A 26,764-nucleotide genomic window follows, 5' to 3' on the forward strand; every position below is an offset into this window, starting at 1 on the left:
ATGTCGCTGGCGGCCTCGGCGGGCAGGGGCCCGGGGGCCGTGTGGTCCCCAACGCACGTGCAGGTGACGGTGCTCCAGGCTCGGGGCCTGCGGGCCAAGGGCCCCGGGGGCACGAGCGACGCGTACGCAGTGATCCAGGTGGGCAAGGAGAAGTACGCCACCTCCGTGTCGGAGCGCAGCCTGGGCGCGCCCGTGTGGCGGGAGGAGGCCACCTTTGAGCTACCGCCGCTGCTGTCGGCTGAGGCAGCGCCCGCCGCCGCCGCCACCCTGCAGCTCACCGTGCTGCACCGCGCGCTGCTCGGCCTCGACAAGTTCCTGGGCCGCGCCGAGGTGGACCTGCGGGAGCTGCACCGGGACCACGGCCACAGGAAGACCCAGTGAGTGCGGGCCGGGGGCGAGGACGCGTGGTCTGGGCGCCGAGACCCTTTTGAGTGTGTCCCCACCAAGGGGGCGAACGGAGCGAGGCCTTTCTAGAGGGATCCCCTCGGCCCGTACTAGTATTCTCACCTAGCTTCACCTTCTTGGGCTCTCCCAAGTGTGTGGCTTCGGGCACCTGGAGCGTTTTTGAATCTGCAGGACGGCGCTCGGAGTCTGGAACTTAGTAATCACTTAATGAATTTTTGATGACTCGAAACTACCTGTGGGCTGACGAATTACTCTTATTTAGTTGAGTAGCGTGTATATTTGATGTACGCATTAGCCTCCGTGGAAAGCCTCCTGGGTATTTAATTGTACTGGACACTGAGCTGAGAATGGCTGGGCCAGGGCGCAGGGAGGACCCACTGGAGCAGTGAGAGCCACTGACACTAGGGCCCTAGAGGCTCGCCCAGGGGCTGAGCTGGGGCGTTACAGTGCGGTGGGGACTGGGGAACGGGGAATGCGGGCTGCCTGGGGAGGGCTATCCCCCAACCCGACCTCACAGCCGCCGAAGGGGTTGGTCGAGAGAATTTGCCCCGCCCTCCTCTCCGCCCCTCCCTCAAGAATGCTAGAACAGTTTGGTCTTCACTTTCAGACCGAAAAATACTAACCGTGTTTGCCCCGGGCCCCAAAGGAGTAAGGATTTCCCATTGATGGCTGGAGCCAGGGCCTGCCCTTGGCCGAGCTGAACTGAAAAGTAAGCATTGTTCCCGTCCGGAGTTTGTCAAGTTCTCTGGTCCTACTGGGTAGTGGGGAGGGGATGGCTGCTCACCTGTAGCCACCGCACCGCCCCCCCTGCCCCCAAGACTTCTCTTTTAGGGTATCAGAGTCCCGCAGGGAAAGCAGGGCGAAACCCTGTGCACGCCAAAGTGTTACCGATTTATTTGTTCTCTTTCGCAGGTGTTTGGAAGGGAACATTTGATTGTGCTCATCTAGTGTACCGACAACTAGCCTCGCTTAGCTTAATTGGTTACTTTGCTGGACCTTAAATATGCAAGGCAGTCATGTTATCACCTAACTCCTGTGGTTTACGAAGCACTCTGATTCATATTGTGTGTTTTAGATATAAACGGTATTTCAGCTTTCCCTTGTGAAGGAGACAGGAAGAGCCAGAGGATTTGAAGTTACCAGACTCCCCTTTCTGTAGGGTGCTTGCAACTGTAACACCTGCTCCTTTTATCTGGCCAAAGATGAACAGGCATTTCTGAACTCAAATCAGATAAAAAGAGAGAGCCTTGAGGTGAGGATGGATGGGGTATCTTTGTGGCATCAACTTACAAGCCATAAGGTGAGCAGCAGCGTCTTTGCTGAGCTGGGGCTGAAGCAATGCTAATTTTCCATTTGACTAAATGACATTTGGGGCCTGGGGTTGGTTTCCTTTCCAGCTTCAACTAGGCACCATTGCCCATCCTTTGTCTTGTCCCATCCCGAGATGTGTGGATATTATCGTCTGTCTCTGCCATCTGTTTCTTCTGTGAACCTTTTATTCCCTTGAAAGATAGATAGCATCTTCCTGCCAGAGATGGGGATTCCAGATTCCTGGGTCTGGTGCCCACTCTCGCCCTGACTCATTGCTGGGCTTCAGGCTGCTCGGTCTCTAAACATCCAAGTTGTCCTATGTATAAATGGAGCTTGCGGCCAGACTTAATTGATGTTTATAAGATGTTCCCAGGTTGCTGGATTAATGGAGCCCCGTGTATAGATTCAAAAGGTTCTGTTACTGCTTTGGGAGGAATGAAAACCTCCTCAAGTTCCCTGTTTCAGGAAGGGTACAGTCTCCGCATCTCCATTTTTCTCATCCTCTCTGATGTAATTCTAAACTTAGATGATTACTCCTGTCTCTATCATATGAGCTTGTGACCACTTAGAGTATCAGCTTATAGGAAAATGGTACTTAGTTGATAGATTTTTTTTTTTTTTTAGTTGATAGATTTTTAATAACTGCAAAGGAAGCCTTCTTTGCTCTGCTAGCAGTAGGTGAAATTGCAAGCTTTCCACCTGTCACTTGCTGGGACTTTCCAAGGTGCTGGGGAAACCCAGTTAAACCAAGCCTGTCTGATGTCCTGGTACATCACTTGGGTGCCCAAGGTAGCTGTGATTTGGAGCATGAGATATACACTGAGAGGTGGGAATTCAACGGAAAGAAACTGGTTGGGCTAGGAAGATCATTTGAACTAGCTATTAATGGTTTGACTCCACCTTAGACATTAAAATCAAAACCAAAACAAAAGCTCAAATCCTGGTCTGCAGTTTTGTATGTGTGTGTTAATGTGTGCATGTGTGTTCATCTCTACAGAGAACAGTTGCTCTTCTAGGTATGATTTCTTCCCCCATGGGTCCAGAAGCTAAAACTCAAGGCATTAAGAGCTAACTGTGCTGATATTTTCATTTGTCCTCTTAGTAAGCCCCCATGCATCATATATCTGGAGTCAAGAGAATATGCTTTTTGTAATGGCTCAGATTTTGCAGACCTCAAATTTAGTGTGATGATACATATCTTTAAAGCACTAAACAGAGGCTGACATATAGATAGGATCCGTTTAACAGGGAAGAGTGGCCCCTGTAGTTAAGAAAAAATGGAAATGAATTGATTTTGCACTTATACAACTGTCCCTCATATCCGAGGGGGATTGGTTCCACCCCCGGGATAACAAAATCTGTGCATGCTGAAGTCCCTTATATAAAACGGCTTAATATTTGCATATAACCTCTGCACATCCTCCTGTATACTTTATTTGTTTTTTTTTTTTTAATAAATTTATTTATTTATTCATTTATTTAATTTTTGGCTACACTGGGTCTTCGCTTCTGCACACGGGCTTTCTCTAGTTGCAGTGAGTGGGGGCTACTCTTTGTTGCGGGGCACAGGCTTCTCACTGTGGTGGCTTTTCTTGTGGAGCACGGGCTCTAGGCGCACGGGCTTCAGCAGTTGTGGCTCACGGGCTCTAGAGCACAGGCTCAGTAGTTGTGGTACACGGGCTTAGTTGCTCCGCGGCATGTGGGATCTTCCCGGACCAGGGCTCAAACCCGTGTCCCCTGCATTGGCAGGCGGACTCTTAACAACTGCGCCACTAGGGAAGCCCCCTCCTGTATACTTTAAATAATCTCTAGCTTAGTTATAATACCTAATGCGATATAAATGCCATGTAAATAGTTGTAAATACAATGTAAATGCTATATAAATAGTTGCCAATGCATGAATCCAAGTTTTGCTTTTTGGAACTTTCTGGAATGTTTTTTTTTTTCGAATATTTTTGATCTGAGGTTGGTTGAATCCAACATGTGGAACCTGTGGACACAGAGGGCCGACTCGTGCGTACTTATCTGGGGTCTCAGCTGGGCCCCGGTTAAATGGGAATCAGTTAAGTCCCGTGATCATAAAACAGACGTGAATCTGAGAGGAGGCAGAATCAGGTGACTAGCATGTGGATTTCTCTGCTGTCCGGTCTCATGTAGTTTGGGGTCCTAGACTGAAAACAAAACAAAACAAAACAAAACTTTTTTTTTTTTTTTTGCGGTACGCGGCCCTCTCACTGCTGTGGCCTCTCCCGTTGCGGAGCACAGGCTCCGGACGCGCAGGCTCAGCGGCCATGGCTCACGGGCCCAGCCGCTCCGCGGCATGTGGGACCTTCCCGGACCGGGGCACGAACCCGTGTCCCCTGCATCGGCAGGCGGACTCTCAACCACTGCGCCACCAGGGAAGCCCCAAAACATCTTTTTAGGATACTAAGAGCAATAAAAATGGGAGAAATAATCTCTTAAAGACAGATTAAAATAAATATTCAGGCTGGTGCCTGGAAGGCCATTGTGTAAGTAAATAGGATGAAACTTGATACTGTGATAGCCTTCCAGATATGAAGAGAGACTGATGGAGGGTCATTTTCTCATATTTCTTGAAGATTCAAGAGGAAATTTGGTTGCATGTGAAAAGATCTGGACCCTGATAAAGGTTAGACATTTTGAAGAACTGTAAGTTACTGTAAGAAAGAGTGACAAGCTGTCAAAGGAAATTCAGGTGATTAAGGAGGGCTAGACAGTTGTTTTTCTGGGAGAGGTGGAGGCACAGAGGTGACAGATGAGCACAGAGGTCTCGAATTCACAAATCTGAGCCGTCAGTGTTTGCACTTACACCTCTGGGTTTCCTAAGCACATTTCGGCTTTTTGTAACAGACTAGAAAATTCGAGCAATGCTGTTACTGCTTAAGTTTTTCTTTTCTTGGGATTCCCCCTAAAGATGACATTGGGCGTTACTGGAAACCCTCCCACCCAGTGTAGGAACCTGATAGCTCACGTCCAGGACGGGGATCTGTGGGTTCTGGGATAAATAACCCCAACCTGTTCACAGCAGGGGAACGGAGTGACTAAGAAGGGGGAGGGTGGCTCAAAGTCACAGTTCCATCGATGTGAAAGATGTTCCCTCCTGTTTTTCGTGATATGATTTGATGATGATTTCATTTAGAAGACAGTTAGCATGGGGAAAGTTCTAACTGCCTTTTTCCCCCTTGTTTTTAACGTTCATCCATACTTTTAGTAATTATTTTTTGATGCCTACTATGTGTGAGGCACTTGGTATACATTGTAAACAGTGATGAACAAAACACACATGATCCCCGCTTTCAGAGAGCTGAGAGCCTTGTGGGGGAGATAGCCAGTAAACAAATGAACACATAAATGAACAATCCTGTATTGGGGTGAGTGCAGTGGAGGAAGAGAACAGGGTGTCATAAGAGGAAAGAACAGGAGATTGCAGGTAGCCTCTCTGAGGCAGAGACCTGAAGGATAAAGAGGAATTTTCCCAGGGAAAGGTAGAGGAAGGGGGAGCAGCCTGTGCAAAGGCCCTGAGGCAGGAATGCCTGGGAAGCTGGAGAGGTTGCATCCATTGAGGCTGAAGAGGAAGGCAGGGCTTCGTTGAAGAGCAGTGGAAGCCACTGAGTGTTGAAAGCAGAGGGGCGATGTGATGCAGTTCGTGAAAGATCACTGTGGCTGTTGGGTGGAGAGCAGATTTGGAGCAGGCCTAGCCCGGAATTAGACAGGTGAAGTGGGAGGCTCTGGCAGGAATCTAGGCAACCAATTATGGTGCTTGGACTCGGGTGACAGGCATGGTCACGGACAGAGGTAGGTGGATTTCAGAAGTATTCCAGAGGTTCAGCTGGCCTGACTGGTGATGGATTGGGTACGGGTGGGTGAGTGAGAGGGAGTGATAAGAATGAACAAACAGAATGAGGAGAACCTGCTGTTGAAACGAACCAGGAAACGGGGGCAGATTTCTTTCCCTGGCAGTCACCGTGACACAAGAGTGAGGTCACCATTACAAAGGCAACGCCAGCAGGGATACCTGTGTGCTGAGCGAATGAGCAGGAAACACCATTGAAACCAGGGTGTGTATATGTATGTCTTCAAGTGTTTACAGTTTCAACACAGGCCAAGCCTTTGTTTTGTAATAACCCGATGTGACCTCTCTGGTTGCCCCAACACTCCGGTAGAGTCACTTCTGCGAGGACTACAGGACTAAGAAAAGGAAAAATAATAAATAACACGAGGGAAAATAAGCCTGTAAATGAAAACTACGCCTCTGGAGGCAAGTCAGTCAACCATGTAAAGGTTTCTCACATCAGGGAAGGTGAGCGCACAAAAGAGCCTTGTTTTGCTTAACTTCCTTTCGGTTACAAAGACTTCTGTTGTATTTCCACAACTACCATCAGAGGAAGGCTTTTCTAAATGGTATCAGTCATTTTAATTGTAGTTATTAACTAAAAAACGTTATGATTACATTAGCAGTACACGTGCTTATTAAACGGTCGTCAACTCCAACATGCGCTTGCTGACATCACTCTCCCTCTCCCTGGACGATAATCTTAGGTGTCCATTTGGCCACTCCAATTTTAATTGCCATGCGTCCGAGAAAGCTGTGCTTCTCACCCTATACTTTTGGAGGGACGCTCACTCTGGCCTAGCTCCAGAGGATTAAGGTGCCCTTGCTCAAACGTGGGAGCAATAGAAGGGCATTTAAGACCTTCTCTTCATCTCAGAGCCATGCCCTGGGTGGCCTTTGGTCCTGGGCCTGGTGCGGATCTCTAAGCCTCAGGGTCTTTGGGGTTTTTTTTTTGTTTTTTTGGGTTTTTTTGGCCGCGCTGTGCGGGATCTTAGTTCCTTGACCAGGGATCGAACCCTCACCCCCCTGCATTGGAAGCAAGTACTCTTAACCACACGACTATCAGGGAAGTCCCCCTCCGGGCCTTTGAATTCCAACACAATTAACACCCAGACACGTGTATGGCCTTTGAAGAAAGCCAACATCCACTGTGTGGAAAAAACTTGGTGAGCGGGTTGTGCTCCCCTTAAGGGGTCCTGGGCCAGATCTCATGCCGCAGCTGGCTCAGCAGGAGACCAGGCCAGTTCCTCTGCTTTCCCCTTGGCCGGGGACCACTTCCATCTCGTTGTTTGCTGTGTGACCCAGCCTAGTTGCGCAGATGTCTCTGAGTGCGGTCCCTGTAGACACAGGGCAGGCGGTCGTTTGCCCGTGTAGACGTGGAGAAGTGTTTAATCTTACATTTAGCCCAGTGGATGAAAGACTAGGGGTGGCCTCGGTATGACGTCAAAGCCCCGCTTCTCTCCGTTTCCCAGTGTGCTGTCTGGCTTGCTCGTCAGCACCCCTGCTCAACACTGGAGAAGCAGGTCACCTGCAGCTTGGGGCTTACGGTGCCCTTGGTAAAGGAGCCGCTTTTAGCCACTAATGAGACGAGAAATTCCTTTCCTGCTGGGACAGGTCTAGGGATGATCTGTTAGAGAAAAATCAAGGGCTTTCGTCTCCAGGGTGTCCCTGAGGGACACATTTAGGAATGTGCCCGTAGGGAGAAAAAAGGCAGCTGTAATTAAGTGTCTTTTCCTGAATGCTGGCCTCTGAGTGGAGCAGAGGGAAGGCATTTATAGGAAATCCCAGAAAAACCCTTTCTAGAGGTGTGACCGCTGCACACTTCACTTTTAAAATTCTTGTTTATTAAAAAGGACATGGCTAACTGAGGGAGAACAGCCAAGGCTTCCAGAAAGCCTGGTCTGAAAAGGCCTCTTGTGATCCTGAATAACAGCTGTCCTGTGTGAGGGGCACCATTGGCAGGCGGGCCCTGAGCTATTTCTTCAAGAGTGTCACCACCTACAGCACCAGTCCTGTGGGGTTTCCATTTACGCTAATGGAACTTTTCGTTTTTACTGATCATTTGTCATGAGAACAGGATTTTGAAATGCTTTTGGTATGGGGTTTTTTCCTTCTCCTTGGGACTTACCTGATTACCAGATAAATCAGATGCTGTGCTGCCCTGCTGGGAGCTCCCACAGAAGGGAGTGTGAGTCTACCTGTGGGGTAGAGTGGACTGAATGTTCCTTGATGTCTGTCATGCTGAAGTTGTTTTTTTTTTGTCCTGGCCGAGAGGTGGTGAACCAAACCATCACATTTTCTTTCCTCATCCTTAAAGAGACCCCACAGAGACTGTTCTTTGGCAGATCACGTAGACTACATCAGTGGCATTTACTTTTGGGCAAGAGGCGAGATATCTGATCTGATGTTAGAATATTAACATTTGTGGCTTTTTGAGATATGGTCAAGTAAAAACTTGGTAACTAGATATGGCAGGAGTGGTAGACTTACATGTTTATAAATGTGTTAATTTTTCTAATTCTTAGAGAATCTTAAAACACTGGTGCTTGGTTTTTCCTTTAGTCTTTACCTACAAGGAGTTTGGTATTGCTTTCAACTTAGAAAATATGTCTTGATCCTTATACTGCAGTCAGTTATGCCATCTTGGCATATGTCTGAAATAGTTTGGGAGCCTCTGTTTCTTGTCTCTCCCACCTACTTAGAAATCCTGCAGAGTTCTGAGGATCATTAAATCTCAGGATAAGTTATAGAAATTATTCACCAATCGTGGTATTTAAAAAAATTGTATGTACTTTTTAATTTTGGAAATTGTGTCATACAAACAATTTTTAAAAATTATTTATTTTTGGCTGTGTTGGGTCTTCGTTGCTGCATGCGGGCTTTTTCTCTAGTTGCGGTGAGCGGGGGCTACTCTTCGATGTGGTGCATGGGCCTCTCATTGCAGTGGCTTCTCTTGTTGCGAAGCACGGGCTCTAGCCGTGCAGGCTCAGTAGTTGTGGCGCACGGGCTTAGTTGCTCCGCGGCATGTGGAATCTTCCCGGACCAGGGCTCAAACCTGTGTCCCCTGCATTGGCAGGCGGATTCTTAACCACTGTGCCACCAGGGAAGTTCTACAAACTAATTTTATAATTGAGTCTTTTCCCACTCCCTTCAAATGCAAATCATTGTTATCTGTGTTTGATGGCTTAAGTAAGATTGGATCCTTAGGAATACAGTCTGTCAGAACTGTTGATGTCTTAAATTCCTATTTGAGAACCATGGGTGAACGATGGTATAAATGCACTTCACAGAACATCATACAACCGTTAAAAATGGTGGGTATGGAGACTGTAAGACAATTATCTTTAAAAACACGCTGCAAATAGAATTGCACGTGTACTCTGGTTACTACCAAGTCATAATCATAGCGAACACTTACTGAGTGTAAGTGCCAGGCACTGTTCTAAGCTCTTTACGTATATTAAGCCATTTAATCTTCATTACATCCTTATGAGGTAGGTGCTTTTAACCCTGTTCCACAGACAAGTTAAGTAACTTGTCTGAAGCCTCTCAGCTAGTAATCGTTGAACTATGCGGGGGAAAAAGACTTCAAGAAAATACAGCAAAAGGGAATGTTTGAATTAGCATGAGAGAAAGTCAATTTTAAAAAAATATTAAAAAAATTTTTCTATAACCTGTTTTAGTTACTTTCTAAGGGAATTTCTGTAGAGCAAATAGTATAGGAAGATCAAAAGCGTTTTCAACCTGCTTTTTCTGTGATCTCTCCTTTGCCATGTCGTTTACTGGCTTTTTAGGATTGAATTTGGTGACTACAGATAGCTTTTCAGTGCTGCCAGAATGGCTGTTTTAGGGATTAGAGTAAAAAAGGAGCCATTTGCAGCCCTCATGATTTACCACCAGGAAGTTGATGATGGGCAGAGGGGAAGGTCCACCTTGGGGGGCAAGGCTGGCTGGTCGGTGATTCTGTATTCATAGTTAGGTAGTTAGGACTAGCTGTCTTGGTCAATGACAAAACCTCTTAAACTACTTAGCTTCTGGAGGATACACATACAAACCTTCTATAGGTCATAAACATCTCTGTCTCTGTCTGCTGTGCATTGCCTCTAGGCTACCAAGAGAAAAGTCTGGACACTTTACCCATGTGGAATCAGTCCTTTTCAGAACCCCTTTTAGATGTCCTCCTCTGCTACCCTCACGTGATTTTTATTATTTATTTTTATTCCCTGGGAAAGACGGTGAATAAACTGCTTCTTAAAATTTCTCCGTCTAAGAAAGATCAAGTGCATCCTCCATCTCAAACGTTAGACTCAGGTGCTATTCTGTTCTTCCTGCTTCTTTCCTCCCTTGAGGCCAAACTGCCCTGTGTCATGAAGTTTAGTTACCATGGGGGATGATTCATGCTATAACTCATGGTTGAGTTTTTGTGCAGGAAGGGAAGTAGGCGGTCCACCATTGACCCTGGAGTCCACATCAGACCCGTAGACAAGGACCCCTTGAAATTAACGCTCACCCATTAAAATGAAGTGACTTGTGGAGCTGCTGGTCTTCCTTTGCCTTGCCTTTCCTGGAGCCTCCTGTGTCTAATGGGAGGGTGCAGTCTTAATTCATTTTGCCGAGTCCCTAAGTAGGTGGTTCTTATAGCCCCTTGGGATTTCAGTTAGCTGAGGACCTTCTTTGTGTGTGAGTCCTTGTTTTAGCAGGAATTTCTTTTCACGTCTAATTATTTTCTCACACTTCATAGTCAGAAAGAAAAGGCAGCTGTTGTTTCAGTGTAACAAACGCCTTGTGATGTTTGGTGAGCCAGCTCTCTACTGGTGGCTAAGCTTTTCAGGGAGGAATCTGGCCGCTTCGTTTTGTATTTCCAGCGCCTGCCATGCAAAAACATGAACCGAACCGAATCTTTGAAGCCATCGTTTCTCTGTGTCTTGAATCTTTGAAAGCCATCATTTTTTCTGTCTGTGTCTACCCCTCTGGAATGTTTTAAAGGAAAAACATGTTTGCTTCAGCTGCAGACAGGTTATTTTTGAGGCGTACCAGTCAGTCCTTTACAAGTGTAATCCCGCACATCTGCAGGGATGCACTGTGAGACCTTTCATTTCCCAAGAGCAGGAGCCACACCGCCCCCGCTCTCCCACATTCAGATAGAAGGCCCCCTGGGACCAGCTTTCCTTGTATTGAGAAACCTACATTCTGAGGCAAACCAGCCCTGAGAATTGGACATGGTTGGGTGGTTTTAGCTGTTCTCAAAATGAGTGTTTAAAAAGCCCAGGAGGACTTCCCTGGTGGCACAGTGGTTAAGAATCTGCCTGCTGATGCAGGGGACACAGGTTTGAGCCCCGGTGTGGGAAGATCTCACATGCCACGGAGCAATTAAGCCTGTGCGCCTCAATTACTGAGCCCACATGCCATAACTACTGAAGCCTGTGCGCCTAGAGCCCGTGCTCCGCAACAAGAGAAGCCACCGCAATAAGAAGCCTGCGCACCGCAACGAAGAGAAGCCCCTGCTCGCCGCAACTAGAGAAAGCCTGTGCACAGCAACGAAGACCCAACGCAGCCAGAAATAAATAAATAAAATAAATAAATGTATTAAAAAGAAATAAATAAAAAGCCCAGGAGATTTGACAATGCGGGTCCAGACACTCGGTCCCCAGCCCGGCGACTCGGGAAGCAGACCCTGTGTCCTGCATACTGTATGTTTTCCTTCCTGTACCCAGTTCATGCTTTTTTACTTTCATTCATTCTTTCCCTTGCTGCTCTTAATAAGGCATCTTTCTGAAAGTGTAGAAGACTTAAATGAATTTTTCTATATTTTTAGCTGTTGCCTTGTCTTGTGTTTGACCAAGAAAACCCCAAACCAAAAAACTCCCAAACAGTAGGGCAGCCTGTCTAGATAATATGATTTTTGCTTGTATGTTCATTTCCAAGATCCTCACTTGACTGAGGGGCATGGAGATTAAAGTTTTCATTCTGTACCATTTTGTATGGTTTGAATTGTTATCCTATGCATGTTATTACTTTAAAATACAGTTTATATACATTTCTTGTCACTTTCTGTGTTTTCAGAGATCCTTTTAATTTTGGAAGAACTAACTTTTAATTATAAGTAAAAATGACTCTTTGCTTATAGAAGGGATCCTTTTATTTTTCATTTTTTTGATAGGTTGCAGGATTTTTTAGAATATGGGCCTAAAAATAAACTTTCTGAACTGGGATTGTGGCTTTCTCTCTGTACTCTGCCCTTTGTACTGGGGAAACCCAGCCCTGATTTCTGAGATAATTCAAGCTTTCTGGGCCTTCCTGAATGGTTGTGCTGGGACACAGCCACCCTGCTGTCACATGCTGTGTGGCCCTGCTGGGACCTGATTATATACGAACTACTTCTGTGAGGTGCTGGAATTAAGTGCACTGAAAATCAAACGGACAGAAACACTGATAACTTGAACCAATGCTTAAATGTTGGAACCCACAAATATGTCCTGCTTTGGAATTTCTTAGGGTGAGACATTTATGGATCGTTGCTTTCATGAACTATCAGATTATACTTGTGTCAAAGATCCCTTGCTTAGAGATTCCCTGTTGGCGCAGTGGTTGAGAGTCCACCTGCTGATGCAGGGGACACGGGTTTGTGCCCCGGTCCAGGAAGATCCCACATGCCGCCGAGAGGCTGGGCCCGTGAGCCATGGCCGCTGAGCCTGCGCGTCCGGAGCCTGTGCTCCGCAACGGGAGAGGCCACAACAGTGAGAGGCCCGCGTACCGAAAAAAAAAAAAAAAGATCCCTTGCTTAAGCTGTGTGAATTTAATGATCAGGATAATATTGCTAGAAGAATTCCTGTCTTCCTTTCCAGCTTTAATAGATCCAGCAGACTCACAGGGGTTACTTACCTGCCTACGATTCAGTCTGCTTTTCATGTCCTTAAATAGCCCTGTGGCTGTTCTTGGCTACCTGGTGTTTGGTTTTCGGCTTGCGTGTGAAAATAAGTGACAGGAACAGTTGAAGTGCCTGTTCATACCTCCTAGTGGTGTTAGAAGTTTCCAAAACAAATCCCACTCTAGTGCCCAGGGACTGAACCTGAGCATCAGGTGATAATAGGCCCTCAGGGAGGATCCTAGAGTTGGTTGCAGCTTTGCTCAAAATAAACAGACTTCGGCACTGATACTTCGGGGAAGGCGGCCCCGTTCAGGGAGCTGGCAAGTGGTATTCTTTGAAGGTCGGGAGCCTTTGCGTCCCCTGGGAGGGTGAATAGAGAGGTGGAAGAGCTGGGAGAAGGCCCTGGGTGGAGAGATGAGGCTCTCTGCTTGTGGCTGGTGTGGTCATCTGTGCCTCCACACTCAGCTCTCAGCAACTTCCCCTATTCAGGTGCCTACCCTTGGTATTTACAAAAGCTAACCACCCCTCATCACCAAGGCTACCATTTAGCACATGACTGTCAGAAGAGAAAGATACAAATAATCCTCTCAACATCTAAATGACAGATATGCAAACTGTTCCCAGCCTGCCGTGGAAAATGTGTTGGGAAGACACTCGGCTGGCAGGGTGAGGCTGTCGGTAAAGACCTTGCATCTTCCTCCTGCTCCAGCTGTGGACTGTAGTTTTAAAAATCATGAAAGATTTCTCCTAAAGGTCCAAAATCGTGGCTCATGTCATTTTCCCAGATCTTGGCTGTATTTTGTTAATCCAGTGTAAGTCCTTCTCGATGACGTTGTATCTGAACTTTACGTGCAGCCCTATGATTTATGGTTGATGCCAGCTATGGGAGCTTTCCCCTTTCTCTTCTTTCATCTCAGGACATTTAAATTGGAAGCTTAAGCCTTCCTCAAAAAGAATTTAAATTTCAGCCCTCTTTTCTGTGTGTTGTAAAAGACGGCTCAGCAAAGATGACTTCAGAGGGAGTGCCAACCTGGAATCTTGGTGTAAGGGAAAGCTTTGGGGAAATTGTAGAGCTGGTTCAGAGTCCTGACTGTGCCTTTTAGCAGTTGCAAGGCCTTGTACCAGTTACCTAACTTGTGAGCCTCAATTTCCTTATCTGTAAAGTGGGTATGCTGTCCACTTCATGTCATTCTCGTGAGACCTAGAGGAGGATGTTTCTAAGTGTGTTTCTGCATCCCTCTGCCCCTTTAAGTGTAGAATGAGCTAAAGTAGCGGGGGGCACGATCTGCCCTGGGAGCAGGACAGGCTGAAGGTGAAAGAGGAAATTGTGTTTATTTGGGCAAAACCATCATTTCCTTAAAGTCCACAGCCCTCAGCTCTTAAATAGGTCACCGAAAAGAACATCAGAGTGTGGTTCTCGGCGTGTGAGGGTGACCCCGGGGGCAGCTGTGGGTCAGCCCTGTATTTGGAGTTGTTTGTTCTGCGGAGCCCGCGCCACTCACCGGGCTCACATCCTTGCGGTTCACCCGATGGAAAATGCCCAGGGGAGGTTTACTTCCTCTGAAGTTCGTCTTTCAATGGAGTTGGGCTGATATAATATCATTTGCCATATCGTGAAGTGGTTTGCGAATGACCAAGTGAAATTCTTGAATCATGCTTGAAATATTCCCTTTTCTGATTATTAAGCTGGGGATGAATGCCTCCTCTCCGTTTCTCTCTCTTTCTCATCGTGGTAAAATACATATAAGAACGGTGACCATTTTAACCATTTTTAAGCGCACAGTTCTGTGGCATTAAGTGCTTTCACATTTTTATGCAACCATCACCACCGCCCAACTCCAAAACTTTTATTCTCCCAACTGACACTCCCAGGTCCCCCCGCACCCCCCCAGCCCCTGGCGACCACCATTCTCCTTTCTGTCTCTGAACTTGGCTGTTCTAAGGGCCTCACGTCAGTGGAATCATACAATATTTGTCACTTTGTGACTGCCTTATTTTGCTCTTTTTTTTTTTTTCTTTAACAAATCTCTTTAACTCTGTCTTATAGTTTCCATTACTCCCTGCCAGGGACTATTCTACAAACCCTTGCTTTTCTCTTGAAAATTTGCACTCTACCTACGTAACTGTTTGTATATGATCTTTGCATTTTTACCCCGTTGAAGGAAAAAACCAGTCACAGGAAGTGATTTGATGGAATGTTTATTTTATTCTTAGAAATAGCTCTTTACCGAATCAAGATTTTAGGTGACCTTACACTAAGTACAGAATCAGATCCTATCTTTGCCTAGAGGGTGTCTTCTCAGAAATAAAACTTCAAGTTCTGCCCTCCCCCACTGCACCCCTCACACCCCAAAGAAGAGAACACAGGGTTTGTGTACGAGGCTGGTAATAGCAGAGAGGAGAGGCCAGGTAACGTGGACTGTGAACATCGTTTGAGGTGCTTCCATTCAAAGGTAACCTCTCAGCCTTTCTCCTCGTAGGTGGTGTACCTTGAAATCCAAACCGGGGAAGAAGAATAAAGAACGAGGAGAAATTGAGGTTGACATCCAGTTTATGAGAAGCAACATGACCGCTAGCATGTTTGACCTTTCCATGAAAGACAAGTCTCGGAATCCCTTCGGGAAACTGAAGGACAAGATCAAGGGGAAGAATAAGGACAGCGCGTCAGATACCGTGTCAGCCATCATCCCCAGCGTGACGCCCTCGGCTGACAGCGATGACGAGTCTCCTTCGAAAGACAAGAAGAAGAAGTCAAAGCTCAAGACCTTGTTTTCCAGGTCCAACCTGCAGAGAGCACCGCTTTCTCAGTCCATGTCTGTCCTGCCGACTGCAAAGTCAGACAAAGTGCTGCTTCGTCCTGGAGACTTTCAGTCCCAGTGGGAGGATGAGGACAATGGTGAGGACAAGTCCTCCTCTGCCTCGGACGGTGAGTTTCCTTCTCCTCCTCCTTACTTGGCCCTTCTCCCCCAGCTGAGCCCACTTTGCTTTGGGAGAGAAGAAACAAACAAATCTTAGGAGAAAGATTTTAATTCAGCTCCTCAGTTCTTGCAGTGATGGTGATGCTGGTGGAGGGGATGGCGGGGGTGGTGGTGATGCTGCTTTTACTGGTGGTGCTGGCGCTGTAGCTGCTCATGGTGGTCACAGTAGTGGTGGTGATGATGAGGGGTAACCTTGGTTAGGAAGCCTTCTCTATTTCTAAGCCCTCTGGTTTCTAGGAACGTGCGAATGCCTTTTCCACAACGCCTGACTCTGTAACTGAGGTACATTAGTACAAGCTTTTGGGGCTAACAGAATGAATGCATGCACAGTTTATTTTTTATTTTTATTTTTGTGGTATGTGGGCCTCTCACTGCTGTGGCCTCTCCCGTTGCGGAGCACAGGCTCCGGACGCGCAGGCTCAGCGGCCATGGCTCACGGGCCCAGCCGCTCCGCGGCATGTGGGATCTTCCCGGACTGGGGCACGAATCCGTGTCCCCTGCTTCGGCAGGCGGACTCTCAACCACCGCGCCACCAGGGAAGCCCCGAGTTTCTTTTTTTAATTAAGGATAAAACCATGGAAACTTACAGTAATTCTGATATTTCATTAATTCGTTGGGTACTTATACTGAGCTCTCATGGAATACATTCCTAATGAAAGCCGAGGAATCCAGTTCCATTAACTCTGAATTAACTGGATATTTTGAAATTCAGTCTCAGTGACCAGATCCCTATTATTGGCCAGATTCTGCACCTCTACCAAGAGCACTGCCCTTCTCCTTGCTTCCGTGCATGGCTTCTCAACCTCAGCACCATTGACAGTTTGGGAGGATAATGGTTTGTTGTGGGAGCCTCCCTGTACTCGTAGCAGCTTTAGCAGCATCCTGGTCTCCACCTGCTAGATGCGGGTAGCACACCCCACCCAGCGGTGACACCAAAAATGCACTCAGATGCGTGAGGACAAAAGCCATGCCCCGCCCCCCCCCTCGTGTTGCGAACCATTCCCTTAGCTTCTCACTCCCTTGGTTCTTGGCTCTTCTCCCACAGTCTTGTCTCACAAGGGAACGGCAAGTGTGGATCCTAAGCAGCTGAACCAGATCCACTTCAACCCCCCCAAGAAGGAAGGACTCTCCTTCCTGGGAGGCCTTCGGTCTAAGAATGACATCCTTTCCCGCTCGAATGTTTGTATCAACGGGAGCCACGTCTATGTGGAGCAGTCCGAAGCCAAGAGCGAGACCAAGGGCAGCTCCCCGGCCTCCTCGCCATCCCCCCAGGGCCTCAGGAAGAAGCATTTGTTCTCATCTACAGAAAACCTGGCCTCTCGACCTTTGAAGGAGCCCGGGGAAGGAGGTGCAGTGCCTTCCGAGTCTTCCACAAAGGACTCTCTCAAGTCCATGTCCCTGCCATCCTACCGGCCGCTGGTCAGCGGGGACCTTCGCGAGAACACGGCTCTGGCGACCTTGGAGGCTGCAAAGGAAACCAAAGAGAGCAAGAAACAGGAGAACAAGAAGTCCTCTCTGCTCTCCCTGGTGACCGGGAAGAAGGACACGGCCAAGGGCAGTGAAGGCGAAAGCCCGCCAGCCGCCCCCGGGAAGGAGAGGGAAGGCACGCCCGTGGCGGTTAGAGCCAGTGAGGACCAGCCGGGGCCTGTCGACGACCCTGTGAAGAGATCAGACGAGGGGACTGCGGCCATTGTCTCGGGACGGGGCAGAGCCCCGAACCCCTTTGAAGACGTGCAGATCCCAGAACCAGAAGCTGACCCAGAGCCCAAGGCTGCACCAGCGCCACCTGTTCCCTCAACCAGGGCTCCCCAGACCAGAGCCGTGAAACCCCGGTGAGTCTCAGCCCCTCCCCGGGGCCCAGCGGCCATGCCTACGTTAGAGCAGACCTTGCTTGTTGGTCCGTAGTGGTCCCTGCAGAAATTGTTTTTAGCCAGTCCCTACCACTGGCCTGGCCCACCTGCAGAGACTGCAGTGATGTGCCCCAGCCCGGGGCCACTGCCAGCAGGCGTGGTCTGCCCCTTGCCCGACATTTTCCCGGCAGGCATCTTTGCCGCAAGCGTTTTCTCTGCACACATTTTTGCTTCTGGCAAAAGTACCTAGAACTGGTCTGTCCATCTCAGTGAGATAAGCAGAGCACAGTGGAATGCCCTGGTTTTGTATCAGATTCCGAGTGTCGTGGTCTGGGAGCAATACCAGGTTTCGGTGGTGGTACGTGCAGACCGGGGTTTAGTAGGTTCTTCCTGTGAGTTCCCTTTGAGGCAGGTGGAATCTCTCCTCCTTGCACTTTGGTGTGGGTGTGCTGGCACAAGAGACCCTTGGTCCACTGTCAGGTGTGACTGGGAGGGTTCTCTGCACGTTGCCTCACTGGCCGGGTGTCCTGCTTCTCAGCATGACTCACATTCACAGTGACGATATTCCTGTGCGCTGGGGGGGGGAGAGGCTTTTTTTTTGAGATTCTGCCTATTTTGATTTCACACACACACACACACACACACGCACGCGCGCACACACACACACACACACACACGCACGAGTATTCCTCTTCAAAATCTGCCTCTTGCTTTGTGGTGCACATTTTATGGCTTTGCACTTTTTAGGTGCTTTTTCATTATCACCAAAAGAGACTGCAGACTGTTGCTCTACCTGGATCTTTCTGTTTCTATTGCAACAGTCCTTTCTGTGGCAGATGTACTTGGTGATAAAATTGTGCCTTTTGTGGATTAAGTATTGGTGTTCCTTCTTTAACTTCTCAAGGTACTGCCCCCAATATGAAAAAGAGTCCTCGCCTTTGGAAAGACTGTACTTTTACATGTCTTTTGCCTCTCATGCTGTACCTGCAACTGACCTGCAGGTTTTACTTTGTCCTTTTTGCAGACTGGAAGTGTCTCCAGAGGCTCAGCCCGCACCCAGGCTCCCTCCTTCCGCTCGCTCTCCTCTCGTGTTCTCTGCTCTCCCTTCCAGTTCTGGTCAGACACCCGTCCCTTCTAAACTGGGGCATGATTCAGAGCCACAGCCCTTTGAATCTCCTCCTGGCTCCTCTTTCTCCTCTCCTGTAGCGGCCCCCATTTCCACATCCACTCCCATTGAACACTGGCCTCCCGCAGATGTGGGTGAGGCCAGTCCTGAAGAACCGCCTTCGCTCCCTGAACCAGAGCTAGAAAAGGAGAGTTTGACACAAGTTCCAAGTACTGTTCCTTGTGCTGTGGGCTCGCTTTCCAAACAGACACCCATTCCAGTGGGGAAAGGGATGGAAGACTCTCCAGTGGGGAAGACCAGCGCTGATGACCCAGGACAGCCTCTCCGGACGCAGCCTGAAGCGGGGCGAGAAGAAGAAGAGCTTCTGGGGTCTCCCCCGAGAAAACAACAAGGTGTCATCCCTTCATCTGTCGAGGCCCGAGAAGTAACATCCGCCACTGCGCTCAGAGGAGGCGGGATGGGCAGCCCTGCCGGGAAGCCCCCAAGGCGGGAAGCCTCAGGCTCTGCGGGTCAATCTAGGTCTCCCGTGGGGGATGCAGATGGGGGTGGCGGGATGAGTCCTGCAGTTAAGGAAGCGGTGCCCCCCATTCCCGTGGGCGAGGCGGTGCCTCTACTTGACTCTGCGGTGCAGAAACACGAAGAGATGGGTCCGGATGCCTGTGAGGGCGGAAAGGAAATCGAGGGGCAGGTGTTGTTTTCCAAGCAGCTCTCTAGGGAAGAGGCAGGGGAGGAGGCCCCTGTGCTGGTCCGCGGGGACAGAGGTGACCCCCAGGAGGTGACGCCACAAGGGGCTGCCCCTGGAAATGCGTGGGACATGGGACACTCCCAGGAGGGCGCGGCTGTGGCTGGACCCTGGCCTGCTGCCCTGGCAGCTCGCCCTCCCCGCCCGTCCTCCAAGGGGAGCTTCTTGGGGGGCCCTGCGCATGCCGCCAGCTCGGGGAGAGATGGTCCCCGTCTCAGGAGTCAGGGAGATGACACCCGGATGGCGCAGAACCAGAGCAAAGCCAGTGACCACGAGGGTCTGCTGTCTGACCCCCTGCACGGCCTTCAGTCCTCCTGCGAGGCAAAGCCCCCAGCCCTAGCCCATCTGGACTTGACCCTGCCTTCCATCCCCGAAGTCGCTTCGGAAGACGAGAGAGGAGATCAGCTTGAAGATGACAGAGGGGTGGCCCCGGTGGCAGCTCTGGGAGGAGGGGCTTCTGCCCGTGCTGAGCGGGAGAGGGCGCCCAGCAGGGAGGCCGGCGGGTCAGCAGGGGGCCTGTGCGAGCCCAGGCCAGGAGCGCCCAGAGCACCCGCACCCGCTTCTGCAGAGCAGACCACAGCCTTGGCGGTTCAGGAACCACAGTCGCCGGGCCCCGGTGACAGCGGGGAGGCAAAACCAGTGGGAGATGGGAGGCCGGGTCAGCCTCCAGCCACAGCCCTGGATTCCCTTGTGTCCGGCCCCCCCTTTTCTGAGCCCTTTCCTGCCACACGCTCTTTTCCCACCTGTGCACACTCTGACACCCACCACACCAGTACAGCAGAATCTCAAAAAAAAGCAGCAGTCGAGGGCTCCGCGGGTAAAGTGGAAAATTCTGGCAAGAGGAAGCCGCTTCTTCAGGCCTGGGTCTCACCCTCAGACGCACAGCCAGTCTCAGCTCAGCCAAGCGCTGGAAGCGGGTCGGCCAAGCACAGGTGAGAGCCGGAGGACGACTGTCCTCGTGAGTGTAAGCCGTGCCCCCTTTGCTTCTTGTCTGCAGATGCCAGGGCTTGCTCACCGCACAGCTGTTCTGACGGTGCGTCCGCCTGTGTTGCCAGAAGGGCTGTGTCCTGGGCCGGGAGCAGCATTTGTAGCTGCGTTTATAGCAAGAACAGAGTAGCAGCTGTCCTCAGAGATAGATTCGGAATTGTTCTGCATGGTCTGAGTTGGAGCTCTCCTTGCAGAGAAACACCGGGAACCGTATCTTATTTCCTAGTCCCGGAGACCAGCTGAGATTGACCAGGAGAACCCAGCAGTGCGGACAGCTTACTTTAAGCAGTGCCCAATGGGAAGCTGGTCTGTTTGTTCTGAGCTCTTTCCTCCCTCTCGAGGCGCGCGCAGAGGGCTCTGCGGGGACTCCCACAGTGGAGTCCTAGGCTGCAGCTGCCTCTGAGAATAGGAGACCGTCTTTAATGTTCTCCTGACGTTGATAACGAGGCCAAGGGTCCTGTGAGAAGCTCAGGACACGTGGCCAGAAGTGGTGCCTTGTTGGCTTGTGCGTGGCTGCCTCGCGCTGACTGCTTTCCTTTCTGAAGGAACGTTGGCACGTGTGGGACTGCAGGTGTAAGCGCGCGTGTCCCCCCCATTCCCCCGTCACCTCTCTCGTTGGCGGCCACGTCTGAGAGAGGCAGTCCCTCAGTTCCTCCGGTTCTGCCGTGACGTACACGTCTAAGGAAACAGCTAAGTGTCCTTTCCCCCTTCTCTTTAGACTTCATCCCGTGAAGCCGATGAACACGGCAGCCGCCAAGGTCGCTCTCTCCAGCTCGGGAACTGCCACCATCATCAGTGAGAACTTGGTCAACGAAGCCATGATGAAGGTATGTCTTCTCCAGAAGGAGGCAGGTTAGTTAGGGATCTAGAAAACCCGCTGTGAGAGTCACCATGACATACATCTCCCGGGGCAGCAGGTAACGCCAGGGGTGACTTAACCACACGTCTCAGTCTCTGGATGATCTTTGGAAGCCCCTACACTTTCCATGGGATACTTACTTTTCCCCTCATAGTTCTTTGGCTGTCGTTGAATTTTGTTGTGTGTCAAGCAACATGATTGACACGAGTACTCTTTTTTAATGAGAAGAAACTGTCACCCACCTTCCAGCCCATGCAGATCAGATATTCTCATTTTCCCCACATGTCCTTATCTTTTGGCAAGAATATACAATTCTCGCAGTTGTCATCATTGCACAGATAGACTTTTTTGTAACTTTATTCTGAAGTAATTTCAAACTTTACAAAAGCTGCAAGAATAGCACAAAGAGCTCCTGTCTGCCTCCATCCCAATTCACCAACTGTTGACGTTTCATCAGATCTGCTTTATCATCCTCACCCTCTCCTACTCCGTTCTCTCTTTGTAGCTGCGTATATATATTTTTCTGAATTATTTGAGAGTAAGATGCACACATCATGCTCCTTTTACCCCTAAATGCTTAAGTGTGTAATTCCTAAGAATGAAGGCGTTTATCAAAATGAAGAAATTTAACATGGATGCCTCTCTGCTTTCTCATCTGCGGTCCGTATTTCACCTTCACCAGTTTTCCCAGTAGTGCCCTTTCTTGTCTGTCTGTTCTCCGGTCCAGGGTCACTCAGTTATCTTGTCTCGGGAGTCTCCCTTATTCTGGGATAGTTCCTTGGCCTCTTTTGTCTTTCAAGACATTGACCTTTTTCAGAGTTGCAGTCAGTCGTTTGGTAGAACTTTCCTCAGTTTGGATTTGTCTGATGTCTCCCTGCGGTTTGGTCGAGGCTGGGCATTCTCGGCAGGAATTAACTAGAGAAATAACGTGCCCTTTCCAGTGTGTTGTGTAAAGAGCCCGTGACACCAGCCTGTCCTGTTAGTGGGGTGTTAACTGTGATGACTTAGGTTAGGTGGTGTCCACTAGGCTCTCCAGTGCAAAGTTGCTAGTTTTCCCCTTTACAGTTAGTAAGAAATGTGTGGGGCATTCATTTCAGACCATGTGAGCCTCCTGTTCCTATCAGCCTTCTGCTGGCAGGCCTTCTGTCCACTAACGCATGTGGTGGTAGCAAAATGATGGTTCTCCAGCTCCATCACCTGCGTGGAAACGCTCTGAAATCCTCTTTTTCCCTTAGTATCATATCGTAAACACTTTTGCATGTTGCTACTTAATTATTCTTTGAGCCGGTTATGCCAGTCTTTACTTACTCACTCCCCGGTTAGTGGATATGTAGCTTGTTTTCTATTTTTCAATATGAACAACACTGTCGTCAATGATTTCTCGCATAGAACTTTTCCCTTCTTGTAGGTGATTTCCGTAAGCTAAATTTCCAGGAAGACTATTGCTGGATGAGAAGATCTCTGCTCTTTAAAAAGCTCGAGTGGCTAACACGAAAAAACCCAGCTCCTCCCCTTAAAACCAAAACCAGTGCCCCCCAGATGATCTCTGCTGGAGAGTATCTTCATCCTGCCCTTTCTGATCCTAAAATCAGAGGGATTCAGATGTGTTGTGTTTCAGACACGTGGACAGGAATTTCCTAACCCACCGCTGGGGATCGCAGTTGGGAGACATAAACTTTATTTCTATTTTACTGCAAGCATCTAGAAGTTTCATTCAGTCATAGATATTTACGGTCCCAGGGACTCCAGGACATCAAATAGTTTTTGTGTTTTTAAAATAAAACTTTTGCTCACGTCTTCTTCACTCCTGCAAGCCTTTTGTAAGTGCCAGGCGGTGGCTGATACCTCTGGCTCTGTTGCACCTTTGCCTCCAGGCGCTGGGCTGAAGGTGCACTGAAAGCTGGAGATTTTGGGGTCGAGAGGCTGAGTAGTAATAACGAACTGCTGCTGAAAACAAGTTAGCATCTTCTGGCCATCTTGCCTTCTGTTCCCTGTCGTCCATGCTGACAGGGCATCACTGTTCTCAAAATGATCAGCTGTAGCCAGAACTGTGAAGCTACGGTGTTTTAGCCCAAAGCCTAAAGGTGGACCCTAACTTCGCCAGCTCAGCCTGGCTGGCTTCTGTAGTTGTGTAGAAGGGGCAGCACTTGTCCTCTTGGAGTTAATGATATTTACCGGGAAACTGGGCAAAAGAACAGCATGAAAGGGACCATCACGAAAACTAGAGTCACTTAACACCCCCCTCGCCCCGTCCCCTCTTCCGTTTACTGTGGCATGCAGCTTGGCTCCGAAGAGAAGCAAGACCCCTGGTTCCCATTCTGCTTCCTCTGCAAAGCTCATTTAACCAGGGCCTTATCTCCAGGCCCTGACTGAGAGTAACTTGCCTTAGAACAAAGGCAACAGCTGCTTATTCTACTCATGATTTGTAAGTTCCGCTGCTGCCCCCCTGCCTGGATGCAACAAAGCTGTTGGTCCTGGACCATACCTGGTAACTACTCTGAGTAAACATGGAAAGGTTCCTGGAGACGGCTATTGGCCGACCGTAGAATAGACGCTTTGTACTAAGGCATAAACAGTGCTTATAAAAATAACTACTCTTTGGAATGTTGCAAAGTGAGAGAGAGGTTCGGAAAAGAAATTGCATCCCTAAAGTTACGAAAAGCCAGCTGAATCATTACTACAATGGCCTTTTTTGTTGTTGTTATTGTTTTAGGGCCGCCATCTTTTATAGATGATTAAAACTAGGAATGTATTATTTATTCAGGTGGCTTCCACGCTTCCATTTAAAAATAATCCAGCCAACTAGATCCAAAAATCATCTGTCATATTGTATGGGAACAGTTGGATACAAATTTGAATGTACGTCATTATTGGTACAGCTATGAGGGAAAAATCCAATGTAAAAATCCTGGAAGGAAATGTGTGACACTGGGCACTATTGTTTCTTGAATTAATGGATATTTTCTTTGCACCTCTTCCTCTCCATGGCCATTACTCACTTTCTGTAATTGCTGGATTGCTTTTTAATTTTTTTAGTCATCACATGAATAGGAACTTCTAATGATTTCAAAGTCCTGCATAGTTTCCTCTTTAGATTACAGAATCCAAATCGAAGAGCTGTTTGACAGTTTGTAGGAAGTACCTTAAGTGTGCATGCCTTTTCAGTTCTATGCATTTGTCTTAAGGAAACATTTAGGGATATGACCAAAGATTTATGGTCACACATTTAAATAAATGTTATTATATAATTGTGAAAATCAAAACCAACCTAAATATCCAGCAACAGAGAGATGGTTAAAATAGAATGAAATTTAAAACATCCATTTAGGACTTCCCTGGTAGCGCAGTGGTTAAGAATCCGCCTGCCAATGCAGGGGACACGGGTTCGAGCCCTGGTCCGGGAAGATTGGTCCGCAGAGCACCTAAGCCCATGCGCCACAATTACTGAGCCTGCGCTCTAGGGCCTGCAAGACACAACTACTGAGCCTGCGTGCTACAACTACTGAGGCTGCGTGCCTAGAGCCCGTGCCCCACAGCAAGAGAAGCCACCACAATGAGAAGCCCGCGCACCACAACAAAAAGTAGCCCCCGCTCGCCGCAACTAGAGAAAGCCCGTGTGCAGCGACGAAGACCCAACACAGCCGAAAATAAAATAAATAAATAAATAAAATTAAACAAACAAAGAAAATCCATTTAAAAAGCAATTTTTCTAAAGTTTAATGATGGGAAAATGCTCACAAAATAATAATTTTCAAAAGCTGTAAAACTCGATTTTGTATGATGCTAAAGTTGTAAAACATATCATAAAGAAAACCCAGGAAGGGAATTCCCTGGCGGTCCAGTGGTTAGGACTTGACAGTTTCATTGCTAGGGCCCCGGGTTCAATCCCTGGTCAGGGAACTAAGATCCCACAAGCCGTGCAGTGTGACAAATAAACAAAAACAAATAAACCAAACCAAATAAAAAAACAACAACAAAAAAACCCCACAAACAAAACAAAACGAAAAAACAGGAAGAATAAGAAAGAAAGAGACCCCAATGTTAGGTGTTGGAGTTATGGGTAATAATTTTCTTCCCTCTTCTGGATTTGAGATTTTCTATGATAAGTAAATATTCCTTTTATGATTCAAAATAAAATCCTGTTATTTGGGGGGGAAATTAATTTTTTTGTGTGTGCTACACGGCCTGCTGCTTCTTTCTCTCTCCCAAACTCTCTTGCAGAGCATCTTATGTAATCAATATTTTTGAATAAATATAATCCTTCTGTGACCAAGGTATAATCTAAAACCCCTTGAGGGTGTATTCTTGGCTATTGTTTACAAAGACTACTTTTTTCCTTGATAGGATATGTAAACAGACACACCCTGTTTGAAAGTGTCAGGCACGTTTCTAAGCTAGTGTTGCCATCATCGTGCTGTTCTTTGTAGCCAGGACAAGAGGGACGGGATTTCTTTCGGGATTCTGGCCGGTGTGCAGGCAGCTTGCGTCACTGGACTGAACAGGGTCTTCTCTTGTGTCGTGTCAGGGTTGACCCTGCTCTTGACATAGCTGCTTCTTGAAGCAGGTGGTTCTGAGCCTTTCTCGGTTAAACTGTTAGACCCTCACGACAGTGAAACCGTGATTACCTCAGAGTGCCGACAGTGAAACCGTGATTACCTCAGAGTTCCGCCGGCAAAACTGTCTTGAGGTTGCCCCATGACCTCGTCTCTTTAAACTTATGAATCTGAGCCACAGATTTCAGGAAAAGTTAGCTTTGGGGGTTTTTCCCCTCTCACTAGAGACTTGGTACAGCGTGTTACTTTATATAATCCTTATCTTGCGTGTCCTCGTGGCTGGGGCCTGGGCAGTTTTCAGTCAGCCACCAGTCATCCCAGATTGTAAATGTAACTCCGTGGGGCTCCCACTCCGGTCAGGACGGGGCTGCTCAGCCACTTGTACCCAGAGGGGGCGCCATCGATGGCTGTGATGGTGGTCCTTGGCTTTGACTGCATCGTTTTGGGGAATGACTTACAGTGGGGTCTCCCAGTGCACCCTCCTCATCACCAGATATCCTGAGCACAGCCAAGGCAGTAGCAGACCTTCTGGGATGCGCGGCCACGTGTTGTCTTGGGAGGACAGTGTCGCCTCCTGCACCGTCTGCCACTAGCTAGGGTTTCTTCACAGGTCACCTTAGATTGGGGCTCAGCTCCACTTGGATATCTGGTTGTGCCAGCTCCAGGGTTCACAGGCCACCAGTCATTACATCTCTAAACCCCAAGGCCAGAGTCTAGCCTGGGGGTCTGCAGCCTGTGAGCTGGGTACGGTTTGTACATTTTTAATAGGCCATAAAACAAAACACCAAACCAAACCACAAAGATGAACATGGGCCTGCACAGTCTGAAATACTAACTTTTTGGCCCTTTCACAGAAAAGTTCATCCGTCATCAGTTTTCCACTGAAATCAAAGACCAATTCCCAGGAGACTCAGATCACAGACTCAGTCACTAAAAGCTACCTCTTTTGTGTTTCTTTAAGATGTTTGACTCCTTGACTGACTTTATCACTTTTCTCCCCTCCCCCTCCAAAGAAATACAAGCCCTCGGAACCCGCGTTAGCTTATGCACAGCTGACCCATGACGAGCTGATCCAGCTTGTCCTCAAACAGAAGGAAACGATAAGCAAGAAGGAGTGTCAGGTGCGCCAGCTGGAAGACTACATCGACAACCTGCTGGTCAGGGTCATGGAGGAGACCCCCAGCATCCTCCGGGTTCCCTCTCAGGTTGGCAAAAAAGCAGGAAAAATGTGA

The 26,764-nt window shown here is 48.5% G+C and overlaps 1 protein-coding gene across 2 annotated transcripts; it reads left to right on the forward strand.

Annotated features, from left to right (window-relative positions):
- RAB11FIP1 (RAB11 family interacting protein 1) lies at positions 1-26,764 on the forward strand. Of its 2 annotated transcripts, XM_065899904.1 has the most exons (6): positions 1-377; positions 14,918-15,363; positions 16,461-17,247; positions 18,290-20,065; positions 20,839-20,947; positions 26,546-26,764. In XM_065899904.1, the coding sequence occupies exons 1-6, from the start codon at positions 1-3 to the stop codon at positions 26,762-26,764; spliced, it is 3,714 nt and encodes a 1,237-aa protein (XP_065755976.1). The 2 variants fall into 2 exon arrangements, with proteins under 2 accessions (XP_065755976.1, XP_065755977.1); XM_065899905.1 differs by lacking the exon at positions 18,290-20,065.

This window comes from Phocoena phocoena, chromosome 21, assembly GCF_963924675.1.
Source record: "Phocoena phocoena chromosome 21, mPhoPho1.1, whole genome shotgun sequence".
NCBI classification, from domain to species: domain Eukaryota; kingdom Metazoa; phylum Chordata; class Mammalia; order Artiodactyla; family Phocoenidae; genus Phocoena; species Phocoena phocoena.